Source organism: Stegostoma tigrinum, chromosome 1 (genome assembly GCF_030684315.1).
Source record: "Stegostoma tigrinum isolate sSteTig4 chromosome 1, sSteTig4.hap1, whole genome shotgun sequence".
NCBI classification, from domain to species: Eukaryota; Metazoa; Chordata; class Chondrichthyes; order Orectolobiformes; family Stegostomatidae; genus Stegostoma; species Stegostoma tigrinum.
In genome coordinates this window covers 36529689-36553642 of record NC_081354.1, presented here as the reverse complement: position 1 = coordinate 36553642, position 23954 = coordinate 36529689, and the positions used below count along the sequence as shown (strand labels likewise).

General features: G+C 43.3%; 1 protein-coding gene across 1 annotated transcript in view; it reads right to left on the bottom strand.

Annotated features, from left to right (window-relative positions):
- LOC125456794 (short transient receptor potential channel 3) overlaps nt 1-23954 on the bottom strand; it is a 155659-nt gene that overhangs the window by 67165 nt on the left and 64540 nt on the right. The window contains exon 4 of the mRNA XM_048541503.2: nt 7217-7381. Within this exon, the coding sequence (XP_048397460.1) occupies nt 7217-7381 (165 nt within the window). The remainder of the gene's footprint in view (nt 1-7216; nt 7382-23954) is intronic.

The following is a 23954-nucleotide window of genomic DNA, read 5'->3' as shown; positions in this document are numbered from 1 at the left end:
TAATCCCTTGTTATAGTTATATAGCAACTATATATAGTTATCTGGACTGCATCTCACTCTGGATATGATCTCTTCTTCTTGATTGTGCGAAGCTTACTGGAATCTCCACAGGAGTTTCCTCACAGTAGTGTCCTAGGCCCACTTTGTTTCATCCATGAAATTCTTTTACCATAACGTCAGAAGTTGAGATGTTCGCTGACAATTGTACAATGTTCAACTCCATTTGCAACTACTCAGATACAGAAGCAATCCATGTCCATATGCAACAACACCTGGATAACATCCAGGCTTGGATTGATAAGTGGCAAGTATCACTTGTGCCACACAAGTGCCAATTTATGACAAGCTCCACAAAAAGGAATCTAAAAACCATCCTTTGGTGTTAAATAGTCTTACCATTTCTGAATCTTCCACTATCAATATTCTGCAATTTACCATTGACCAGGAACTGAAATAACTAGTCATATGAATATTGAATCTGTAACAAGAGGTCAGAAGAGGCTAGGAATTCTGCACTGAGTAACTCACATGATGTTTCTCCAACGTCTGTCCATTATCTACAAGGCACAAGTCAGGAATGTGATGGAATGGTCTCTAGTTGCCTGAGTGATTGCAGCTTCAACAAACATTTGAAATTATCTAGAACAAAGCAGCCCACTTGATAGGCAGCAGCATAAATATTCACTCCCTCCACCACCAACATATGTTGGAATCAATATGTACTATTTACAAGATGCATTGTAGTAACAGCAATCGGCTCCTTAAATCATCTTCCATGCTCGTGATCATCTAGAAGGACAAGGGCATCAGATATATGGTACACTATCATTGAAAGGTTTCCCTCCAAAACACATACTATCTTGACTTGAACTGTATTGCCCTTCCTTAATTGTTGTACAAAATCATAAAATTTAATTCCTTTCACCACTGTGGCACCCCTACACCCCAAAGACTGCAGCAGTACAAGATGATAGCTCAGCACCAGCTTCTCGAGAGATATTAGGGATGAGCAATACATCCTGGCCTAGTAGTGTAAGCCCATGTCCCATGAATAAATATTTTTAAGATGTCAATAGTTATTTATAGTTTCTTCCTGGCATACTTTCTTACATCTTGTACTAGTTCACTGATTAAATACAATTTGGGGTGTGTTAAAGGTAATTAACATCATTAATTTGAAATTGACTTGCTAAATAGGATGCTGTATTTTGAAGTTAGATGCCCTCTTGCTGATGGAGTTTGAAAAAATGTGAATGTTCCAGAAGTCTACCCGCACCCTTACCCCTCCTCCCTTGTTCAAGTTCTTTATTCCTTGAACTCTCGCAAGTGCTTCATTTATAGTCAGCTTTCCTGCAGTTTTGCAGATAATATTCAACGGCTTTTGTGCTAACGTTAGTATGTTCTGCTTGTACTGATCAAACAAGGATTAAAAATAAAGCAGACTTAAAGCCACACAAAGAACTGAGGAAAATAGTAGTGCCTCATTAAAAGTCAATCTGCTTATGAAACAAATAAACTTAAAGGACAGGAAATTGAGTAAAGAATACTTAAGCCTAATTGAAAATAGAATTGATTATTTTAATGAAGCCCTTGCACATTACACTGGCTTAAAAAAAGCTACCAGCAAACAATATGATGTGGGATCCATCAAAATCAATTTCCATGCAATTTCTCAGTGGCTCCAGTAGCTGAATAGAAAATTTGCCTCTATATCTTCTGCATTTTCATTTTTCCAAGGGAATAACGCATCCCACATTATAAGATAAACTCAGGAATTTTATTGTATTGTAGAATGGGTCAACATTTTGTGTTAGTAAAATCCTGTGCAACCTTTACCTAACATCAACATTTTTGTTTTATTTTCCAATCTCTCTTTTCACACCCTTTGAATAGTACAAACCACAAGCTTCGTCATCTCCAAGAAAATTCACACTCTGAAAGATTTGCTTAAAAGTGAATTGGATATTATTAGAATTTTAACAAATTTAGATGATTTTTATAAGGACAATATAACTACTTAATGTACGGTATCATGCATAAACATATATTTTTAAAACTGACTTACATTGTACATTAGCTATTGTTTCTTATAAGTTTGTTTCGTAAAAATAAATAAAGGTGTCTGGGAAAGGTGAGGTGTAATAAACTGTCAAAGTATATAGTTTCAATGGATTGAAACAATAAATATATAGTTAATTAGGTACGCTCATTTAATTCCGGATATAAATTGAGCATTGTGATATTGGCAGGAATGTCAGACACATATTGTTCTATGGAGTAACCATCCCATTTTAGGGCTCCAGATTTTTTTTAAAAATCAATTTATTGGTGGTGGTCTACATAACACTTATGTCAAAGATGAGCTGAGGACATTAAGTCAGTGCTTTTGCCAAATAGTGATTTGGTCTAATTATTCCTTATTTTATAAAGTTAAAATAAATTAAAAGAAAATAGTTAGTCCATGAATTTACTTCTAGGTAATGTACTCATCATGCAAATCCAGTGATATGTAATTCTGTTGAATACTATAAAATTTCCTGGTGTAAATCATGTATATTTAACATAGTGGGAATATTTATTCATCATATTACCATAATTCAAATAAAAGACAATTCAGCATAATTTGTTTCCTTGCGAGGAAACGCACTACAAACTTAATCATTGTAAGATGGAAATATTATATCGCAAGCAATGTAGAGAGTCTTATTGAGCTGAAATCATGTAAACTCTATGATGTTCATAGAATAGCATTACAGAATGGTTACAACACAGAGCAAAATACTGCTGCAAATTAACATGTCATTCATAATGAGACTGTGATTTATAGAACAGCTGATGAGTTGTCCAAAACACCAATAAACAATACTTTATTTAGGCATAGCAACTAATGAAGTATATCCAAAGACATATTGTCTGTCCCTGTCTGCTTTGGCCTCCCTATCATCAACAAGCTTCAAATGTCACATTTCTGTGACATGAAGAATGTTTGCACTTGAACCAATACTCATCAGTTCATCACTTTGTAAGCGCATGACACACAGACTGTTCTTGTTTGCCTTTTTCATCTTTGGATGATGGTGCACTATGCAACAGTTATATTTAAGATTAGAGAAGTATGCAATGTCTTCCTTGGAGAGGTGAAGGCCAAGGGCAGATTTGGTAGATGTTTTCAAAATCATGAAGAGTCTGCAAAATGTTGATAAGGAGAAACTGTTCCTGCTCAGGAAGGGATTGAGATCCAAAGGGAACAGTTTAAAAGTACTTCACAAACAAGAGGTAAATGCATAGTGAGAGAAAAAAAATTCACATAACAGATGATTTGAGTTTGCAATGGCCTGCTCATGGTTACACATGAGTTGTAATTGACAGAGGTCTGTGCTGATTGCCTACTGTGCCAATCTGAAGCAGAGGAAACAATGTGAACACACAGCATTGCATGTTGTTAGTACTTTTGGCCCTCTTAGTTCAGCATCCCTAATGCTTGGCTCCTCTTTGCACACAGGTAAAAATGTGCAAGATTTGTCCAGTAGTCACCGTGCCACAGAGGTGCCATATCCAGAGAGGGCCAATGCTGTAGCATGGCTACACCTCTTGTTGCACATGTAGTGCATATGCTGCATAAGCTGCTGGCACATTGGTGTGGGGTGAGATTGACATAGCACACTGTCATACAGTAAGATGTGCACTCCCTCTAGATTAAGGGCTGCTTAGCAGCAAGGCATGTTACCTGTTTCTGTGACTACCCTAATTGACATGGCAAAACAATGCAAGGTAAGACAGGAATGCTGAAAGCAAGCAAGTAGGTTAAGTGAGCAAATACTAAGAGAGCAAGCAAACAACTCTGAGATGCAGTCTAATCCAGACTGTGAACTGGGTGCCTGTCTCTATACGCCAATTATCCCTGTTGCAGCTTTTCAATGCTTTTGCTGGTGCACCCTGTAATGCAAGTCTGTTTCCTGAGGGCGCTGATGCTGCATAAAATAAATACCAGAATGGTTGTGATCAGAGATAATGGGAACTGCAGATGCTGGAGAATCCAAGATAACAAAGTGTGAGGCTGGATGAACACAGCAGGCCAAGCAGCATCTCAGGAGCACAAAAGCTGATGTTTCGGGCCTAGACACTTCATTGGAGAGGGGGATGGGGAGAGGGTTCTGGAAATAATAGGGAGAGAGGGGGAGGTGGACCGAAGATAGATAGAGGAGAAGACAGGTGGAGAGGAGAGTATTGGTGGGGAGGTTGGGAGGGGATAAGTCAGTCCAGGGAGCACGGACAGGTCAAGGAGGCGGGATGACGTTGGTAGGTGGGAAATGGAGGAGTGGCTTGAGGTGGGAGGAGGGGATAGGTGAGAACAAGAACAGGTTAGGGAGGCGGGGATGGGCTGGGTGGATTTGGGAAGCAGTGGGGGGAGGGGACGAGCTTGGCTGGTTTTGGGATGCAGTGGGGGAGGGGGAGATTTTGAAGCTTGTGAAGTCCACATTGATGCCATTGGGCTGCAGGGTTCCCAAGCGGAATATGAGTTGCTGTTCCTACAACCTTTGGGTGGCATCATTGTGGCACTGCAGGAGGCCCATGATTGACATGTCATCTGAGGAATGGGAGGGGGAGTTAAAATGGTTCGCGACTGGGAGGAGCAGGGAGCTTTTGTGCTCCTGAGATGCTGTTTGGCCTGCTGTGTTCATCCAGCTTCACACTTTGTTAACCAGAATGGTTGTGGTGAGTTAGTAGATGACAGATGCAAATGGCAATGGAGGAAGACTGCACTTAGTTGGTGTCCGCGTATCATGCCCTGTGATGTTGTTGTTTTGTGTTGAACATGGAGGTGGCTCAGGGCCAGCAGCGAGCTGAATCCATAAGGTACGCAAGATAACAAAGTGTGAAGCTGGATGAACACAGCAGGCCAAGCAGCATCTCAGCAGCACAAAAGCTAACGTTTCGGGCCTAGACCCTTCATCAGAGAGAACCCTCTAGACCCTTCATCATCTATCTCTGATGAAGGGTCTAGACCCTTCATCATCTATCTCTGATGAAGGGTCTAGGCCCGAAACGTCAGCTTTTGTGCTCCTGAGATGCTGCTTGGCCTGCTGTGCTCATCCAGCCTCACACTTTGTTATCTTGGATTCTCCAGCATCTGCAGTTCCCATTATCTCTCCATAAGGTACCCAATCTGGATTTCTTGTCAAGTTTTTCTTACATCTAACTTGTATGGCAAGTTGGGTATATATGGGAGGTTGAATATTAATGAAGAAAGTTATGGCATTAACACAGCATTTAATTATAAATAATGACCACCAATTGGCAACTCTCCACTGTCTATCGAGAATCTGCCCACCATGCTTATGAAAAGCATAAAAGTTAGAAAACAGGTACCTCGGCATCATGATGGGCCTCGTAATATGCATCACCCAATTCTGCCACATATTTCATCATAGTCCATGATGCTCAGATCCCTTTAAGATTCCACCCTTCATGTTATCATCAGCACTTGCCTTCCCACATATTTTTGTGTCATCTGTAAACTGGCAATAGTACACTCACTTCTGTCCTCCAAGTCATTCATATATTGTTTGAAAATAATTGCAGCCCCTGTGGCACCCCACCAGTTTCATGTTATCATCCTGAAAATGTGCCTTTCATCCCAACTTTCTGTCTTCTATTAGCTAGCCAGTCATATATCCACACTAATATACTATCTCCACGCCATGGGCTCTTCTCTTAAGTAGCCTTATCTGCAATATCTTATTGGAAAACTTTTGCAAATCCAAATATTTCACTTCTACTCATTCCCCTTAACTATCTTGGTTGTTACCTCCTCTACAAACTGGAAAAGTTTTGTCAGGCATAATTTCCCCTTAATGAAAACATGTTAGGTCTACTTGATGATAATATGCATTTCCAAATGCTCTGCTTTTACTTCTTTTTATAACAGTTTTTGACATTTGTCAGATGTTAAGTTCTTAGACCTGTCGTTAGCTGTGTTTTTCTCATCTCCTTCCCTTTTGAATAAAGACATTACATTGATAGCTTTCCAAAATCCTCAGAGAAGTTTTCTGAATCTGAAGATTCTTGGAAGATAGCTAACAGTTCATCCTCTATCTCTGTAGCTACGTCCTTTAAAATCCTAGGGAGTAACCCATCAGGACCAGGGGACTTATTGGCTTTAGCTCCATTAGTTTCCTGAATACTTTTTTGATATTTTTTGCTTTGCATTCATTTCCTCCATCCCTTTAGAACGACCAAGGATGAGAGGTGATTTGATAGAGGTGTACAAAATGATCAGAGGTATAGATAGATTAGACAGCCAGAGACTTTTTCCTAGGGTGGAGGTAGCTTTTGTGAGGAGACATAGGTTTAAAGTGAAAGGAGGTAGATGTCCAGAAGACATCAGAGGTATGTTCTTTACTCGGAGAGTGGTAGGGGTGTGGAATGTATTGCCGGAGAGGGTAGTGGATTCAGCCTCATTAAGGGCATTTAAGCGGCTATTAGAAAGGCATATGGATGATAGTATAAGGTAGCAGTGGAGGTCAGATTGACTTTAGGATTAGGGCAAAAGTTCGGCACAATAGAGTGGGCTGAAGGGCCTGTATTGTGCTGTATTGTTCTATGTTCTATAACCCATCCCATCCCAAACCCATCACTCCTTTAGCCACTTGAGTATTTTGTATTTTTGGCATGTTTCCTCAAATGAAAAACTGATGCTAAATTTTGATTCAAATCCTTTGCCATTTCCTGGTTCCCAAATGTTATTAGCCCAGCCACTTTTTCTAAGAGGCAGAAGTTAAGTTTGACCTCTGTCTTTCTTTCATATGTTTAAACAAGCTTTTACTGTCCATTTTTATGTTACAAAGGCCTCTCTTATCTGTTTTCTAGCCTTAACACAACCTCTTCCTGCCCGTGTTTTCTGTTTCCATTGTTTTTGATGTAAACCTGGTCCTTGAGAGCAGTAGACAATTTAACTGTAAATAAAACAGATTTTAACATGTATTTCAAAAATTCTAACAAACATGGAATAAATCTCAGGTAATAAATCGACACTTGCCAATTATAGACTAACACCTATAACATTAAATCAAAATCTAGCAAAACTAAATGCTGAAAATAATAAAATGGAACCATATTTGATAATATTTCAACAAATTACAAAGGTTCTTGGTGTGTTCCATTGCATGATGTAAACAGACTATTAATTTCCATTTTAAAGTAAAACATTGCCTACCTTACTGCAAGGTGCAATCCAATAGCCAATTGCAAGAAATGGGAGCCCAAGCGCAATAACGAGCACCACAAGGCATTTCATTGCTATGGGCTGCTCCCGCAACCCTGAAAGGTTTTCATACCATATTGTGAGTAGTTGCTGTTGGCAATTTGGGTGGGCAACAAACTGTAAGGAGAAAAAAAATCATCCGTTAAAGCAAATCATGTAACGTACAGGTTATTGGATTGAGCAACATTTTCTCATTTCTGCATTGTTTGGTTCTTATTGTTGATAATAGTCAAGTGACCAAACCTTTGGTCTATGGGTAGAATTACCTCCTCTAAGTCAAAAAGTGAAGCTTTCAAACACCAGTAGTCTATCCAAGTGGAGACCAGTCTTGAATTCTTGGTTGACTTTCAATAGCACAATGATATTCATTGGGTGGCTATTCTTTAATTTATGTTTGTGGGAGCCCACAAATTGCAATAATGGTTACTGTGACCAAGGAAGGGGTCAGATGATGTTCATTTTCAGGAATGGCATGGGAATAAAGGCCAGCCTTTGAAATAGTTTTTCAAACAGATTAGAGCATCTAGCCAGTGCACTTTGAGCTTGTACCTCCAAGAGTTAGAATCTAGGAAATTGTCTCAGTGCTATTAAATACTTGTAATTTTAGTTATCCTAACAAAGAAAAGGGCCAGCGCTTAGAAGCCAGGGACTACCTTACAAGGAGGGAGGGAGGTATTTTTGGGTGACTGGCACTGACGGTTAGTTTAAAAAAAAGGTCATTTTCAACTTCATTCCGAAATGTGCATGGGATCAGCACACGCTTGCCTAAGGTGATAGCCAGGAGTTTCCAGCCATTTTCAGGTCTGGGCCTCTTTCAATCTCTTCAGCATGCGCATGCTGTTGATCTACCTTTTGAAGCCTGCCAGTTTCAGATTACAGAAAATCATGTAACCTCTACACAGAAATGCTTGACAGGTAAGTTTGGTGGGAGGCACTTCTACCAAAGAAGCTGCAGAAGATCTTCAGAAAACCTAAAAATGTATTGTCCCGAGTTGACTTCAGTGTTATTTTAAGGACCATGCATTAGAACAAATGAGTCCACTCATGGTCCAGCCTTTTGTGCGGTAACATGGCAATGGGCTCCACAAATAGGAATGTTTGTCACCTATTAAAATTCTGTTTGAAGAGTAAATCAGGTGGGAAAATAGGTGCCAAAGATGCCACCAGATTTTATTCTGAGAGCTGCCTATTCCTCAAGTGAAAAACAAGCAACTACAAGCTGAACCCCTTCTTCCAAAGAGGTACTCAAGAGAAGGTTGCCCCTCAATTGCTTCAATTGGGAAATTCAAAGGATTGCTTTGAAGTGACTTGAAGGGTAGTGAAGGGAAGAAAGGGCACTGAAACAAATTGCAGAAGGATAATTATTCTTTTCAATTCATCTTGCACTCTGAAAAGGGAATGAGCTGTTTTTCTGTAGAAAATTGACAACAGTTTTCATAGAATCTCTAAAATGTGGAAACAGACCATTCAGCCCATCAAGTCCACACTGACCCTCCGAAGAGCACCCCACCCAAACCCAACCCTCTACCCTATCCCCATAAACCACATTTAACATAGTTAACCCATATCTCTGGACACTATTGGCAGTTTATCAGAGCCATTCCACCTAACCTTTGGATTGTAGGAGGAAACCAGAGAACCTGACGGAAACCCAATAGACACAGGAGGTGAATAAGCAAACTCCACATAGGCAAATACAGATCGCTGGCACTGTGAGGCAGCAGTGCTCTTTTGGTGAGCAACAGGTGTTTTCTATAAAATGCTAAAAATCTATGGTATATGCTGAAGTTTTGAAATTGCACAACGAGATACCAACAACCAGTTCTTTTATGGGTTATTAGAAATTCCTTTTTGCTATTTTAGTGCAGCTTGAGCAATAATTGCTAATGTAGTGGAAAGAAGAATTTCAGGTATCAGATGCATACCTTATCCTCGTCAGGCAGGTTGGTTGGTTTTAAACCTAACCACCCACCAGAAACCAAGCAATCGAGCAATTAAAATTAAGCATGGATAGCAGGAACTGCAGATGCTGGAGTCAGAGATAACAGTGTGAAACTGGAGGAACATAGCAGGCTGGGCAGCATCAGAGGGGACCCAACCCAAAAAATCAGCTTCCTGTTCCTCTGATGTTGCCTGGCCTGCTGTGTTCCACACTTCATTATCTATTAAAATTAAGCTGCTTACTTATACAGTTAGATCCTAATTCTGTGTGGCGTGAACCTGCATGCTATTGCAGACAGATGAGATAGCCTAGTTTTTCAGGTGAAAGTCTCATCTAATAAGAAGATTGGGGTCCTCTTATATCAAAAGGATCCCGATACAGTTTTAACTCATCTGAGTGGGGACAGTCATCAATGTTTTCCCTCTGAACATGATTTGCTTTTGTTAAGTTCTAAGTCATGGCCTCTCTTGCCTGCACTCTCTCTTCCTTTGTGTAAAACTCTTTCAAGAACCTTTCTTCCTAACACTTATCAAGTTAGCTGTCAGACAAGAGTCCCCTGATCTTTCCCTGCTTCCACCTTATTAATACATATTCTGAATGGAGAAACTAGTGACTCACCATTTCAAACCATGCCATCAGTGCAAACAGAACTCATTGTTCAATCCAGAACAAGCTCAACACTTTGAATGTAACCTCCTGGGCCATATTGTTAGTCATAATGAAGAATATTACTAAATGCCAAGACTTTAAAAGAAATTGTACCTTTTTGACCTCATACTTAATGGCAAGTTTGACCCGTGTTAATCCTGCTCTTTGACTGTGGTGTCCTTCATCCTGCTCAGCTTCCATGTCACCATTCAGAATAGCTTCAACTTCTTCACTGTCTCGGCATAGGTCAAGAACACCAACAACAAAGTCTTTGCATTGCATAGATAATTTCCGGTAGTCATTCTAAACAAAAACAGTAAAAATATAATTCTTAGAAAACTGGCTTAGGAAAGCATGCGGTTATTTTGTTTATGCAGTGTGAAAAACCAAATTTGCTTTAAAAAGTTATATTTTTCCTCTTACTTTGAAAAACATTTTTCACTCTTTTGATTCCTCCATGCCACAAACCAAGAACTGATTAAGTGTCTTATAATGGAAGCACTAAACTCTTCTTTGTCAACTCTCCAAAGATGTTTCCATTACGATAAGAAGAAATGTCTCATGCATATTCAACGCATATTTTTAATAGCCTGATTACGGTGGGCAATTTATTGTAAGCACCATTAAAGGCACAAAGTCACACATGTATGAACTAGGAGTATTGCCTATCGATATACTACTCTAAATATAGTTGAATTGCATGTTAGTTTGTGACATTGACCCAAGTGCAAGGAAGAAGCAAGAGTGTAATTGCATGTGTTTTGCATTCACTGTTTCTGAAGATGAGAATTTTATTTACCAGATGACAGTCAGTTTTGCTTAACTAAGCAAAATATTTATTTCTCATGTTGCCAAGCAGTGCTGAGTTGAAATGTCAAATGCATGTTGGATACTATGGAAAAACTGACTTAAGAATAGAGCATATATTTAGAAATGTCTAACACACGGTGTGCCTTATTCCAGAAATGTCACCTATGAACCCGGCATGCAGTCAAATTTAAATCACTTTGTTAAAATCATCAACTTTATTTCTCTTTTGATAGTGTAGATTTATTTTGACCACTCTTGATAATTCAAGTTGTTTAACCATTGCAGCATAAATAACAGCAACATACAACAAGCTCTTCAATTCAATGTTATAAAGTAGGTACTGCAAAATTTAAAAAATATTCAGCACCTTTACAACTCTGTTGTGACTAGTCATCATGTCATTTACATGTTTTGGTTTGATTCTCAGCTTATTATTGTTTTCAAGGTATCACTTTTTAAACAATGTCCTCACTGGTGAAAGCATATGAGAGTATTTTTGTTCCTTGCAACAGTTGGCTGGTTAGCATGCAGGTCTACAAGTTATTCAATTTCACATTTTCCAGTAAACCACCAAGATCCTCATCAGTATTTTCCTATTCAGTGCAGTTGGCATGAATCAATGAACATGCATCTCTTCACTGCATAGTATTAGTTGTTGTATCTCTGACATTCAGTCCTGGATTTTACAATCGTGGTTCAGGAAGGAAATAGAAAATGCTGAACACTGAGCAGCAGAAGTGTTAAATCCAACTCCATTTCCAACAATGGGGGTCTTTTCATAAAGGAGAAGGGCAGGGCAGGGCAGGCAGCCCACAATTTGCTGTTTAGAGGTTGCTGGCAGGGCTCTGAAAGTGAGCACTATAGAAACTGCAATTTACAGCAAGGTAAGGTCAGAAATCAGACAACACTAGGTTGTAGGCCAACAGGCTTATTTGAAAACACAAGCTTTCGGACTCTTATTCCTTCTTCAGGTGTTAGTGAGAAAGGTAATATCAGACACAGAATTTATAAATAAAAGATCAAAGAGTCATTCCACTGATGAGGAAGTACTGAGCAAACCTATATTGCTGTTAAATCTTTAATCAGTTAGTTGAGGAGTTACAGGGAGGTAGTCACTCCTCAGGTACAAGAAAAAGGCAGATGGGTTACGGTCAGGGGACGGAAAGGGAACCGGCAGGCAGTGCAGGGATCCCCTGTGGCCATTCCCCTCAACAATAAGTATACGATTTTGGATACTGTTGGGGCGACGACTTACCAGGGGAATGCAGTGGGGCACAGGTCTCTGGCACAGAGTCTGTCCCTGCTGTTCAGAAGGGAAGGGGGAAGAGGAGGTAGAGCAGTAGTCATTGGGGACTCCATAGTTAGGGGGACAGATAGGAGGTTCTGTGGGGACGAGAGAGACTCACGGTTGGTGTGTTGCCTCCCAGGTGCCAGGGTGCGTGATGGCTCTGATCGTGTTTTTGGGATCCTTCAGGGGGAGGGGGAGCAGCCCCAAGTCATGGTCCACATTGGCACCAACGACAAAGGCAGGAAGAGAGATGGGGATTTCAGGTAGAAATTCAGGGAGCTAGGATGGAAACTTAGAACTAGGATGAACAGAGTTGTTGTCTCTAGTTTGTTGCCCGTGCCACGTGCTAGTGAGGCGAGGAATAGGGAGAGAGAGGAGTTGAACACGTGGCTACAGGGATGGTGCAGGAGGGAGGGTTTTGGATTCTTGGATAATTGGGGCTCTTTCTGGGGTAGGTGGGACCTCTACAAGCAGGATGGTCTTCACCTGAACCAGAGGGGTACCGATATCCTGGGGGGGAAATTTGCTAAGGCTATTCGGGTGGATTTAAACTAATTCAGCAGGGGGATGGGAGCCAAAATTGTAGTTCGAGTATAGAAAAGGTTGAGAGTAGGGAGGTCCGAAATAAAGTTTCAGGGACGTAAGATGGCACCGGCAAGCAAGAGGTTGGTTTGAAGTGTGTCTACTTCAACGCCAGGAGCGTCCAGATTAAGGTGGATGAACTTGCAGTATGGGTTAGTACCTGGGACTTCGATGTTGTGGCCATTTCGGAGACATGGATAGAGCAGGGACAGGAATGGTTGTTGCAGGTTCCGGGATTTAGATGTTTCAGTAAGAACAGAGAAGATGGTAAAAGCGGGGGAGGTGTGGCATTGTTGGTCAAGGACAGTATTACAGTTGCACAAAGGATGTTTGGGGAATCGTCAACTGAGGTAGTATGGGCTGAGGCTAGAAACAGGAAAGGAGAGGTCACCCTTTTGGGAGTTTTCTACAGGCCTCCGAATAGTTCCAGATATGTACAGGAAAGGAGAGCAAAGATGATTCTCGATAGGAGTGAGAGAGACAGCGTAGTTATCATGGGGGACTTCAACTTTCCAAATATTGACTGGGAACACTATAGTTTGAGTACTATAGATGGGTCTGTTTTTGTCCAGTATGTGCAGGAGGGCTTCCTGACACAGTATGTAGATAGGCCAACAAGGGGCGAAGACACATTAGATTTGGTACTGGGTAATGAGCCCAGCCAGGTGTTAGATTTGGAAGTAGGTGAGCACTTTGGTGATAGCAATCACAATTCTGTTATGTTTACTTTAGTGATGGAAAGGGATAGGTGTATACCACTGGGCAAGAGTTATGCTGGGGGAAAGGCAATTCCGATGGGATTCGGCAAGATTTAGGGAGCATAGGATGGGGAAGGAAACTGCAGGGGATGGGCACTTTAGAAATGTGGAGCCTATTCAAGGAAAAGGGAAGCTGTAGAGCGCGGGAGCTGTGGTTTATGAAGGAAGTGGAATCTCTGGTCAAGAGGAAGAAGGCGGCTTATGTTAGGATGAGATGTGAAGGCTCAGTTAGGGCGCTTGAGGGCTACGAGGTAGCCAGGAAAAACCTAAAGAGAGAGCTCAGAAGAGCCATGAGAAGTTGTTGGTGGATAGGATCAGGGTAAACCCTAAGGCTTTCTATAGGTATTTAAGGAATAAAAGAATGACAAAAGTAAGATTAGGGCCAATCAAGGATTGTAAAGGGAAGTTGTGCGTGGAGTCAGAGGAGATAGGGGAAGAACTAAACAAATATTTTTCGACAGTATTCACTCTAGAAAACGACAATGTTCTAGAGGAGAATACTGAGATACAGGCTACTAGACCAGCTGGGATTGAGGTTCACAAGGAAGAGGTATTAGAAATCCTACTGAGTGTGAAGATAGATAAGTGCCCTGGGCCGGATGGGATTTATCCTAGGATCCTCTGGGAAGCCAGGAAGGAGACTGCCGAGCTTTTGGCATTGATCTTTAACTCGTCATTGTCTACAGGAATAGTGCCAGACGACTGGAGGATAGCAAATGTGGTTCCCCTGTTCAAGTGGAGAGTAGACCAGTGAGCCTTACCTCAGTTGTTGGTAAATTGTTGGAAAAGGTTATAAGGGATAGGATTTATAATCATCTAGAAAAGAATCAATTGATTAGGGATAGTCAGCACGGTTTTGTGAAGGGTAGGTCGTGCCTCACAAACCTTATTGAGTTCTTTGAGAAGGTGACCAAACAGGTAGATGAGAGTAAACTGGTTGATGTGGATAGGGAGAGCCTTTTTCCTAGGATGGTGATGGCAAGCACGAGGGGCATAGCTTTAAATTGAGGGGTGAAAGATATAGGGCAGGTGTCAGAGGTGGTTTCTTTACTCAGAGTAGTAAGGGAATGGAATGCTTTGCCTGCAACGGTAGTAGATTCGCCAACTTTAAGCACATTTAAGTCATCATTAGACAAGCATAGGGACGTACATGGAATAGTGTAGGTTAGATGGGCTTCAGATCGGTATGACAGATTGGCACAACATCGAGGGCTGAAGGGCTTGTACTGTGCTGTAATGTTCTATGTTCTATGTCCAAGGTTTTAATTGATTAATATGTCTATGTAAATCCCGAAATTCCTTTGAAGTCACTGTCCTGAGAGAACTAAAGAGAGCAGAGGTGATGCTTCAGGTCAGACAATGCAGAAGCCTTGTTTAGAATCTGTTTGTATTTTGGTTTGGAGTCAGACAGGCTTTATTTCTAAAGTAGGAATTTACAAAATGCCACATTGATTGACTGTCTATAAATTGTGTGCTTTTTGAACAAATCAGAATGACCCCATGGATTCACAAGTGTGTGTGTGTGTGTGTGTGTGTGTGTGTGTGTGTGTGTGTGTGAAAGAGGGAGAATGTTTAATGTGGTGGCATCACCTATAGTGCAACATGAACCCAAGATTCCAGTTGAGGCCGTCCTCATGGGTACTGAACTTGGCTACCAGCCTGTACTTGGCGACTTTGCATTGTATATCCCAAAGTCCGCCTTGGAGGACATTTACCCAAAGATCTGAGGCCGAATGTCCTTGACCCCTGAAGTGATCCCCCACTGGGAAGGAACATCTCTGTCTAGTGATTGTTTTGCGGTGTCCATTCATCCATTGTTGTAGCGCCTGCATGGTTTTGCCAAAATACCATGCCACGGGTCATCCTTGCTTGCAGATCGACAACGTTGGCTAAGTCACATGTGTATCTACTGTGCACGTAGTGGGTAGTAATCCCACATGTGATGGTAGTGTCCATGTCAATGACCTGACATGTCTGGCAAAGGGTGCCATGACGGGATTGTATCGTGTTGTAGTTGATGTTGTTCTGAAGGCTGGGTAGTTTGCTGCGAACAATGACCTGTTTAAGGTTTGATGGTTGTTTGAAGACAGGAAGTGGAGGCGTAGGGAAGAGCTTGGCGTGTTTTTGGGATCCTTGAGGGGGAGGGGGAGCAGCCCCAAGTCATGGCCCACATAGGCACCAATGACATAGGTAGGAAAAGGGATGGGGATGTAAGGCAGAAATTTAAGGAGCTAGGGTGGAAGCTTAGAACAAACATGGATAGAGCAGGGACAGGAATGGTTGTTGCAGGTCTCAGGGCTTAGATGTTTCAGCAAGATGAGGGAAGGTGGTAAAAGAGGGGGAGATGTGGCACTGTTGGTCAAGGACAGTATTAAATTGGCAGAAAGGACGTTTGATGAGGACTCGTCAACTGAGGTAGTGTGGGTTAAGGTTAGAAGCATGAAAGGAGAGGTCACCCTGTTGGGAGTTTTCTATAAGCCCCTGAAAAGTTCCAGAGATGTAGAGGAAGGGATTGCAAAGATGATTCTGGATAGGAGCAAAAGTAACAGGGTAGTTGTTATGGGGGACTTTAACTTTCCAAATATTGGCTGGAAACGTTATAGTTCGAGTACTTTAGATGGGTAAGTTTTTGTCCAATGTGTGTAGGAGGCTTTCCTGACACAGTATACAGACAGGCCAACAAAAGGCGAGGCCAAGTTGGATTTGATACTGGGTAATGAACCAGGCCAGGTGTTAGATTTGGAGGTAGGTGAGCACTTTGGTGATAGTGACCACAATTCGGTTACGTTTACTTTAGCGATGGAAAGGGATGGGTGTATACCGCAGGGCAAGAGTTATAGCTGGGGGAAAGGCAATTATGAGATGATTAGGCAAGACTTAGGATGCACAGGATGGGGAAGGAAACTGCAGGGACTTGGCACAATTGAAATGTGGAGCTTGTTCAAGGAACAGCTACTGCGTGATGTTGCTAAGTATGTATCTGTCAGGCAGGGAGGAAGTGGTGAAGCGAGGAAACCGTGGTTTACTAAAGAAGTTGAATCCCTTGTCAAGAGGAAGAAGGAGGCTTATGTAAAGATGAGGTGTGAAGACTCAGTTAGGGTGCTTGAGAGTTACGAGTTAGCCAGGAAGGATCTAAAGAGAGAGCTGAGAAGAGCCGGGGCGGACATGAGAAGTCTTTGGCAGGTCGGATCAAGGAAAACCCTAAAGCTATCTGTAGGTATGTCAGGAATAAAATAATGACTAGAGTAAGATTAAGGTCAGTCAAGGACAGTAGTGAGAAGATGTGTGTGGAGTCCAAAGAAATAGGAGAGGCGCAAAATGAATATTTTTTGTCAGTATTCACACAGGAAAAAGACAGTGTTGTCAAGGAGAATACTGAAATTCAGGTCTATTAGACTAGGCGGGACTGAGGTTCATCAGGAGGAGCTGTTTAGCATTTCTAGAAAGTGTGAAAATAGATAAGTCCCCTGGGCCAGATGGGATTTATCCCAGTATTCTCCGGGAAGCTAAGGAGGAGATTGCAGAGCCTTTGGCTTTGATCTTCATGTCGCTATTGTCTATAGGAATAGTGCCAGAAGACTGTAGAATCGCAAATGTTGTCCCCATTTTCAAGAAGGGGAGTAGAGACAACCCTGCTAATTACAGACCAGTATAACAAAGTGTGAAGCTGGATGAACACAGCGGACCAAGCAGCATCCCAGGAGCACAAAAGCTGACGTTTCAGGCCTAGACTCTTCATCAGAGAAGGGGATGGGGAGAGGGTTCTGAAATAAATAAGGAGAGAGGGGGAGGCAGACCGAAGATGGATAGATGAGAAGATAGGTGGAGAGGAGTATAGGTGGGGAGGTGAGGAGGGGATAGGTCAGTCCAGGGAGGACGGACAGGTCAAGGAGGCGGGCTGAGGTCATTAGGTGGGAAATGGAGGTGCGGCTTGAGGAGGGAGGAGGGGATAGGTGAGAGGAAGAACAGGTTAGGGAGGCGGGGTTGAGCTGGGTTGGTTTTGGGATGCAGTGGTAGAGGGGAGATTTTGAAACTTGTGAAGTCCACATTGATACCATTGGGCTGCAGGGTTCCCAAGCGGAATATGAGTTGCTGTTCCTGCAACCTTCAGGTGGCATCATTGTGGTACTGCAGGAGGCCCATGATGAACATGTCGTCTGAGGAATGGGAGGGGGGGTTAAAATAGTTCGCGACTGGGAGGTGCAGTTGTTTATTGCAAACCGAGCGGAAGTGTTCTGCAAAGCGGTCCCCAAGCCTCCGCTTGGTTTCCCCAATGTAGAGGGAGCCACACTGGGTACAGTGGATACAGTATACCACATTGGCAGATGTGCAGGTGAACATCTGCTTAATATGGAAAGTCATCTTGGGGCCTGGGATGGGAGGAGGTGTGGGGGCAAATGTAGCACTTCCTGTGGTTGTAGGGGAAGGTGCCAGGTGTGGTGGGGTTGGAGGGGAGTGTGGAGCGGACAAGGGAGTCACAGAGAGAGTGGTCTCTCGGGAAGGCAGATAAGGGTGGGGATGGAAAAATGTCTCTGATTAAAGATTTAACAGCATCTTAGGTTTGTTTAATACATTCTCATCAGTGGCGCGACCCTTTGATCTTTTACTAGTAAATTCTGTGTCTGATACTGCCTTTCTCATTAACACCTGAGAAGGAGCAAGACTCCAAAAGATTGTGCTTTCAAATAAATCTGTTGGATTATAACCTAGTGTTGTGTGATTTCTGACCTTGTCCATTCTCGTCCAACATCAGCACCTCCACGCTACAGTAAGCTAGCCGCACTTTCATAGTCTTCCTCAATGACACCTGCAGAGTGCAGCCATGAAAAATAAACTGGGTGCAAGAAATGTATAAATAGTAAATAAACTGGTGACATCTCCTTTGCAGCAAATCTGCAGCATGATTTCTATCAATGCTTACTAAAGTACCTTATCAGAAATCATACAACACCAGGTTATACTCCAATACATTCATTTGAAAACATAAGATTTCACAATCCTTCTCCTTCTTAAGACAGGTGAGTAAGACTTGTGTCTTCAAGTAAACCAGCTGGACTATAACCTGGTATTGCTTGATTTATGACCTTGTCCATGCCAGTCTAACACATTAAAGGAAATGATGGCAGAGCTGTGATTGAATAATACGGTTATCAAGATGTTCTGACTGGCAATTAGCAAGCTGTCAAGTGAAAGGGCAGCATTGTAAAAACTAAGCATTAATAAGCTAAGTTTAGGTGATCATACCCTTGTAAAGGGCTTGAGAAAAATATTTCAAATGTGAATATAAACATAAGAAGGAAGGCTAATTGAGAGATAGCAACAACTGCAAATGCTGGAAATCAGAGTTGATAAAGTATGGAGCTGGAGGAACACAGCAAGTCAGGCCGCATCAGAGGAAAAGGAAAGTTGACATTTCAGGTCGGGACCCTTTATCAGGACTCACCAAAAAGTCAACTTGCCTGCTTCTCTGATGGTGCCTGATCTGCTGTGTTCCTCTAGTTCCACACTGTAATGACAAAGAAAGCTAACTAATTGCTTCAAAGGGACATAATTTAAAAATACACTATAAATAAAATCTCACTATTGCTGGGTGATTCAACAATAATGAATAATGCATAATGAAGTGATGAGTGGGCACAAGTATGATTTTTGTCAGTCCCATTGAATTTCCAATTGTAGTCACGTTGGAGTGGCAAATTACTGAGTGGAAGGTTGGCACATCTTCAGCAGAATCGAAGGGAGTTCAGAGATTTGTCATTAGGTCATTCCTCCACCACAGAGTTCAACAGCAACATAATAAACCTTACTCAAAAATCCTACTGACTGTTAGAGCAAAGTTGCCAGAAAGAAAGTAATAAGCTAAAGAAATTCCAAATAATAATAATACAGCACATCCGCACATCTCCTAACATCCTACTTTGACCTACATGTTGCCGCTTGGCAACATTATCCAAGGACACAATGTTAGTTTTCACATCTACACTTACAATAGCCAGCTCCACCTCATCACTGTCTCTCTTGAAACCTCCAGTCTGGAAAATGAGCAGACTCCTAATTTGGCATCCAGTATTGGATAAGCAGAAATTTCCTCCAATTAAATATTGGGAAGTTTAAAGTCTTTGGTTAAAGTTTCAAAATTTAGCTATCAACTCCATCTCTTTCCCTGGCAGCAGTCTTAGACTAAGCCAACCAGTTCATGACCCTGCTGGCATATTTGATCCATGACGAGTTTCAACTCTCATATCTGTGCCATTTCTAAGATCAACTAATTTCAACTTTGAAACATCATCCAACTTTGACTCAGCTCATCTCTGCTGAAGCCATCATTCCTGCCTTTGTTACCTCCCACCCTGACTGTTTTAATGCACTCCTGCCTGGTTTTCTATAGGCTACTCTCCGTACACTTAAGGTCATCCATATGCTGCTGCCCATATTTTAACTCACAACAAGTTCCGTTCAACTGTCATGTCTGTGCTCCCTGGCATTATCTGACTCCTGGTCAAGAAATATCTTGATTTTAGAAATTTCATCCATTTTCAAAATCCATCATAGCTTGGTCTTTCCCTGCCTCTGTAATCTCCTCCAGTTCCACAACCCTCTCGGACATCTGAACTCATCTAATTTTGGCCTCATGCCCCAATATTGTTTGCCACAGCTTCAACTGCAGTTCTAAATCTTCCTCTCTAAGCTTCTCTAATTCACTAGCTTCCTCCTTTAATACGTGGTTTAAAACTTTCCTTATTGACCACAGAAACATAGACACATAGAAGATAGGAGCAGTAGGAGGTCATTCAGTCCTTTGAGCTTGCTCTACCATTCATCATGATCATGGCTGATCATCCAACTCAATAGCCTAATCCTGCTTTCTCCCTATAACCTTTCATTCCATTTACTCCAACGGCTATATCTAGCTGTCTCCTGAATACATTCAATGTTTTGGCACCAACTACTGAAATGAATTCCACAGGCTCACCACTATTTGGGTAAAGAAATGTCTCCTCATTAATGTCCGAAGTGGTCTGCCTCGAATCCTCAGACTGTAACACACCTACCATTGGGAACATCCTCCCTGCATTTACCCTGTCTAGTCCTGTTAGAATTTTATAAGTCTCTATGAGATTGCCCCTCATTCATCTGAACTCCAGCGAAAACAATCCTAACCTAGCCCTTCTCTGCTCCTACATCAGTCCCACCATCCCTGGAATCAGCCTGTTAAATCTTTGCTGCACTCCCTTGAGAGCAAGAGCATCCTTCCTCGGAAAAGGAGACCAATACTGCACACATTATTCTACGTGTGGCCTCACCAAGGTCCTGTATAACTGCAACAACACATGCCTGCTCCTGTACTCTCACAACGAAGGCCAACATACCACTTGCCTTCTTTCCTGCCTACTGCACCTGCATGCTTACCTTCAGTGACTGGTGCTCAAGGATGCCGAGGTCCTGCTGACACTCTCTCAATTTACAGCCATCCAGTTGGTAATCTGCCTTTTTGTTTTTGCTTCCAAAGTGATTAACCTCACATGTATCCAAATTGTACTGTATCTGCCATTGATTTGCCCACTCACCCAACCTGTAAAAATCATGCTGAAGGATCTCTCAATCCTCATCACTGTTCATCTTCCCACCATGCTTGGTATCATCTGCAACTTTGAGATGTTACAATTTGATCCCTCATTGAAATCATTAATATATATTGTGAATAGCTGGGGTCCCAGCACCGAACCCTGTGGCACCCCACTAGTTACCACCGGCCAATTTGAACAGGACCTATTAATTCCTCATCTTTGTTTCATCCCTGCCAATTAGTTTTCTATCCATCTCAATACACTTCCACAAATCACATGCACCTTTATCTCTTATGTAGGACTTTGTCAAATGCTTTCTGAAAGTCCAAATATGCCACATCAACTGGCTACCTCTTGTCAACTCTTATTAGTTACATCTTCATGCATCTACACCAATCATCTGACCAAATATGATTTTGTGTCATATTTTATAATGATCCTATGAAGTCTTTTGGGATGTCTTACGACATCAATGGATCTATATTTATATTGTTGTTATTGTTGATTGCCTTTTCAATATTGCATGATTTCAAATCCTCCAATCCCATTTTTAAATCTGTTTGAGGTGATTCACAATACTGAAAACATAAAGTTCCCAGAAAAAAAATTGCCTTTAGGTTCCTTTCCAGATATGAATAGCATACTCAAGACAGCAGTTGTACTATGGAAATAAAATGTGAGGCTGGATGAACACAGCAGGCCAAGCAGCATCTCAGGAGCACAAAAGCTGACGTTTCGGGCCTAGACCCTTCATCAGAGAGGGGGATGGGGGGAGGGAACTGGAATAAATAGGGAGAGAGGGGGAGGCGGACCGAAGATGGAGAGTAAAGAAGATAGGTGGAGAGAGTGTAGGTGGGGAGGTAGGGAGGGGATACGTCAGTCCAGGGAAGACGGACAGGTCAAGGAGGTGGGATGAGGTTTGTAGGTAGCGGGGGGTGCGGCTTGGGGTGGGAGAAAGGGATGGGTGAGAGGAAGAACCGGTTAGGGAGGCAGAGACAGGTTGGACTGGTTTTGGGATGCAGTGGGTGGGGGGGAAGAGCTGGGCTGGTTGTGTGGTGCAGTGGGGGGAGGGGACGAACTGGGCTGGTTGAGGGATGCAGTAGGGGAAGGGGAGATTTTGAAACTGGTGAAGTCCACATTGATGCCATATGGCTGCAGGGTTCCCAGGCGGAATATGAGTTGCTGTTCCTGCAACCTTCGGGTGGCATCATCGTGGCAGTGCAGGAGGCCCATGATGGACATGTCATCAAGAGAATGGGAGGGGGAGTGGAAATGGTTTGCGACTGGGAGGTGCAGTTGTTTTTTGCGAACTGAGCGGAGGTGTTCTGCAAAGCGGTCCCCAAGCCTCCGCTTGGTTTCCCCAATGTAGAGGAAGCCGCACCGGGTACAGTGGATGCAGTATACCACATTGGCAGATGTGCAGGTGAACCTCTGCTTGATGTGGAATGTCATCTTGGGGCCTGGGATGGGGGTGAGGGAGGAGGTGTGGGGACAAGTGTAGCATTTCCTGCGGTTGCAGGGGAAGGTGCCGGGTGTGGTGGGGTTGGAGGGCAGTGTGGAGCGAACAAGGGAGTCACGGAGAGAGTGGTCTCTCCGGAAAGCAGACAGGGGAGGGGATGAAAAAATGTCTTGGGTGGTGGGGTCGGATTGTAAATGGCGGAAGTGTCGGAGGATGATGCGTTGTATCCGGAGGTTGGTAGGGTGGTGTGTGAGAACGAGGGGGATCCTCTTGGGGCGGTTGTGGCGGGGGCGGGGTGTGAGGGATGTGTCGCGGGAAATGCGGGAGACGCGGTCAAGGGCGTTCTCGATCACCGTGGGGGGAAAGTTGCGGTCCTTAAAGAACTTGGACATCTGGGATGTGCGGGAGTGGAATGTCTTGTCGTGGGAGCAGATGCGGCGGAGGCGGAGGAATTGGGAATAGGGGATGGAATTTTTGCAGGAGGGTGGGTGGGAGGAGGTGTATTCTAGGTAGCTGTGGGAGTCGGTGGGCTTGAAATGGACATCAGTTACAAGCTGGTTGCCTGAGATGGAGACTGAGAGGTCCAGGAAGGTGAGGGATGTGCTGGAGATGGCCCAGGTGAACTGAAGGTTGGGGTGGACCTTCAGTTCACCTGGGCCATCTCCAGCACATCCCTCACCTTCCTGGACCTCTCAGTCTCCATCTCAGGCAACCAGCTTGTAACTGATGTCCATTTCAAGCCCACCGACTCCCACAGCTACCTAGAATACACCTCCTCCCACCCACCCTCCTGCAAAAATTCCATCCCCTATTCCCAATTCCTCCGCCTCCGCCGCATCTGCTCCCACGACAAGACATTCCACTCCCGCACATCCCAGATGTCCAAGTTCTTTAAGGACCGCAACTTTCCCCCCACGGTGATCGAGAACGCCCTTGACCGCGTCTCCCGCATTTCCCGCGACACATCCCTCACACCCCGCCCCCGCCACAACCGCCCCAAGAGGATCCCCCTCGTTCTCACACACCACCCTACCAACCTCCGGATACAACGCATCATCCTCCGACACTTCCGCCATTTACAATCCGACCCCACCACCCAAGACATTTTTCCATCCCCTCCCCTGTCTGCTTTCCGGAGAGACCACTCTCTCCGTGACTCCCTTGTTCGCTCCACACTGCCCTCCAACCCCACCACACCCGGCACCTTCCCCTGCAACCGCAGGAAATGCTACACTTGTCCCCACACCTCCTCCCTCACCCCCATCCCAGGCCCCAAGATGACATTCCACATCAAGCAGAGGTTCACCTGCACATCTGCCAATGTGGTATACTGCATCCACTGTACCCGGTGCGGCTTCCTCTACATTGGGGAAACCAAGCGGAGGCTTGGGGACCGCTTTGCAGAACACCTCCGCTCAGTTCGCAAAAAACAACTGCACCTCCCAGTCGCAAACCATTTCCACTCCCCCTCCCATTCTCTTGATGACATGTCCATCATGGGCCTCCTGCACTGCCACAATGATGCCACCCGAAGGTTGCAGGAACAGCAACTCATATTCCGCCTGGGAACCCTGCAGCCATATGGCATCAATGTGGACTTCACCAGTTTCAAAATCTCCCCTTCCCCTACTGCAT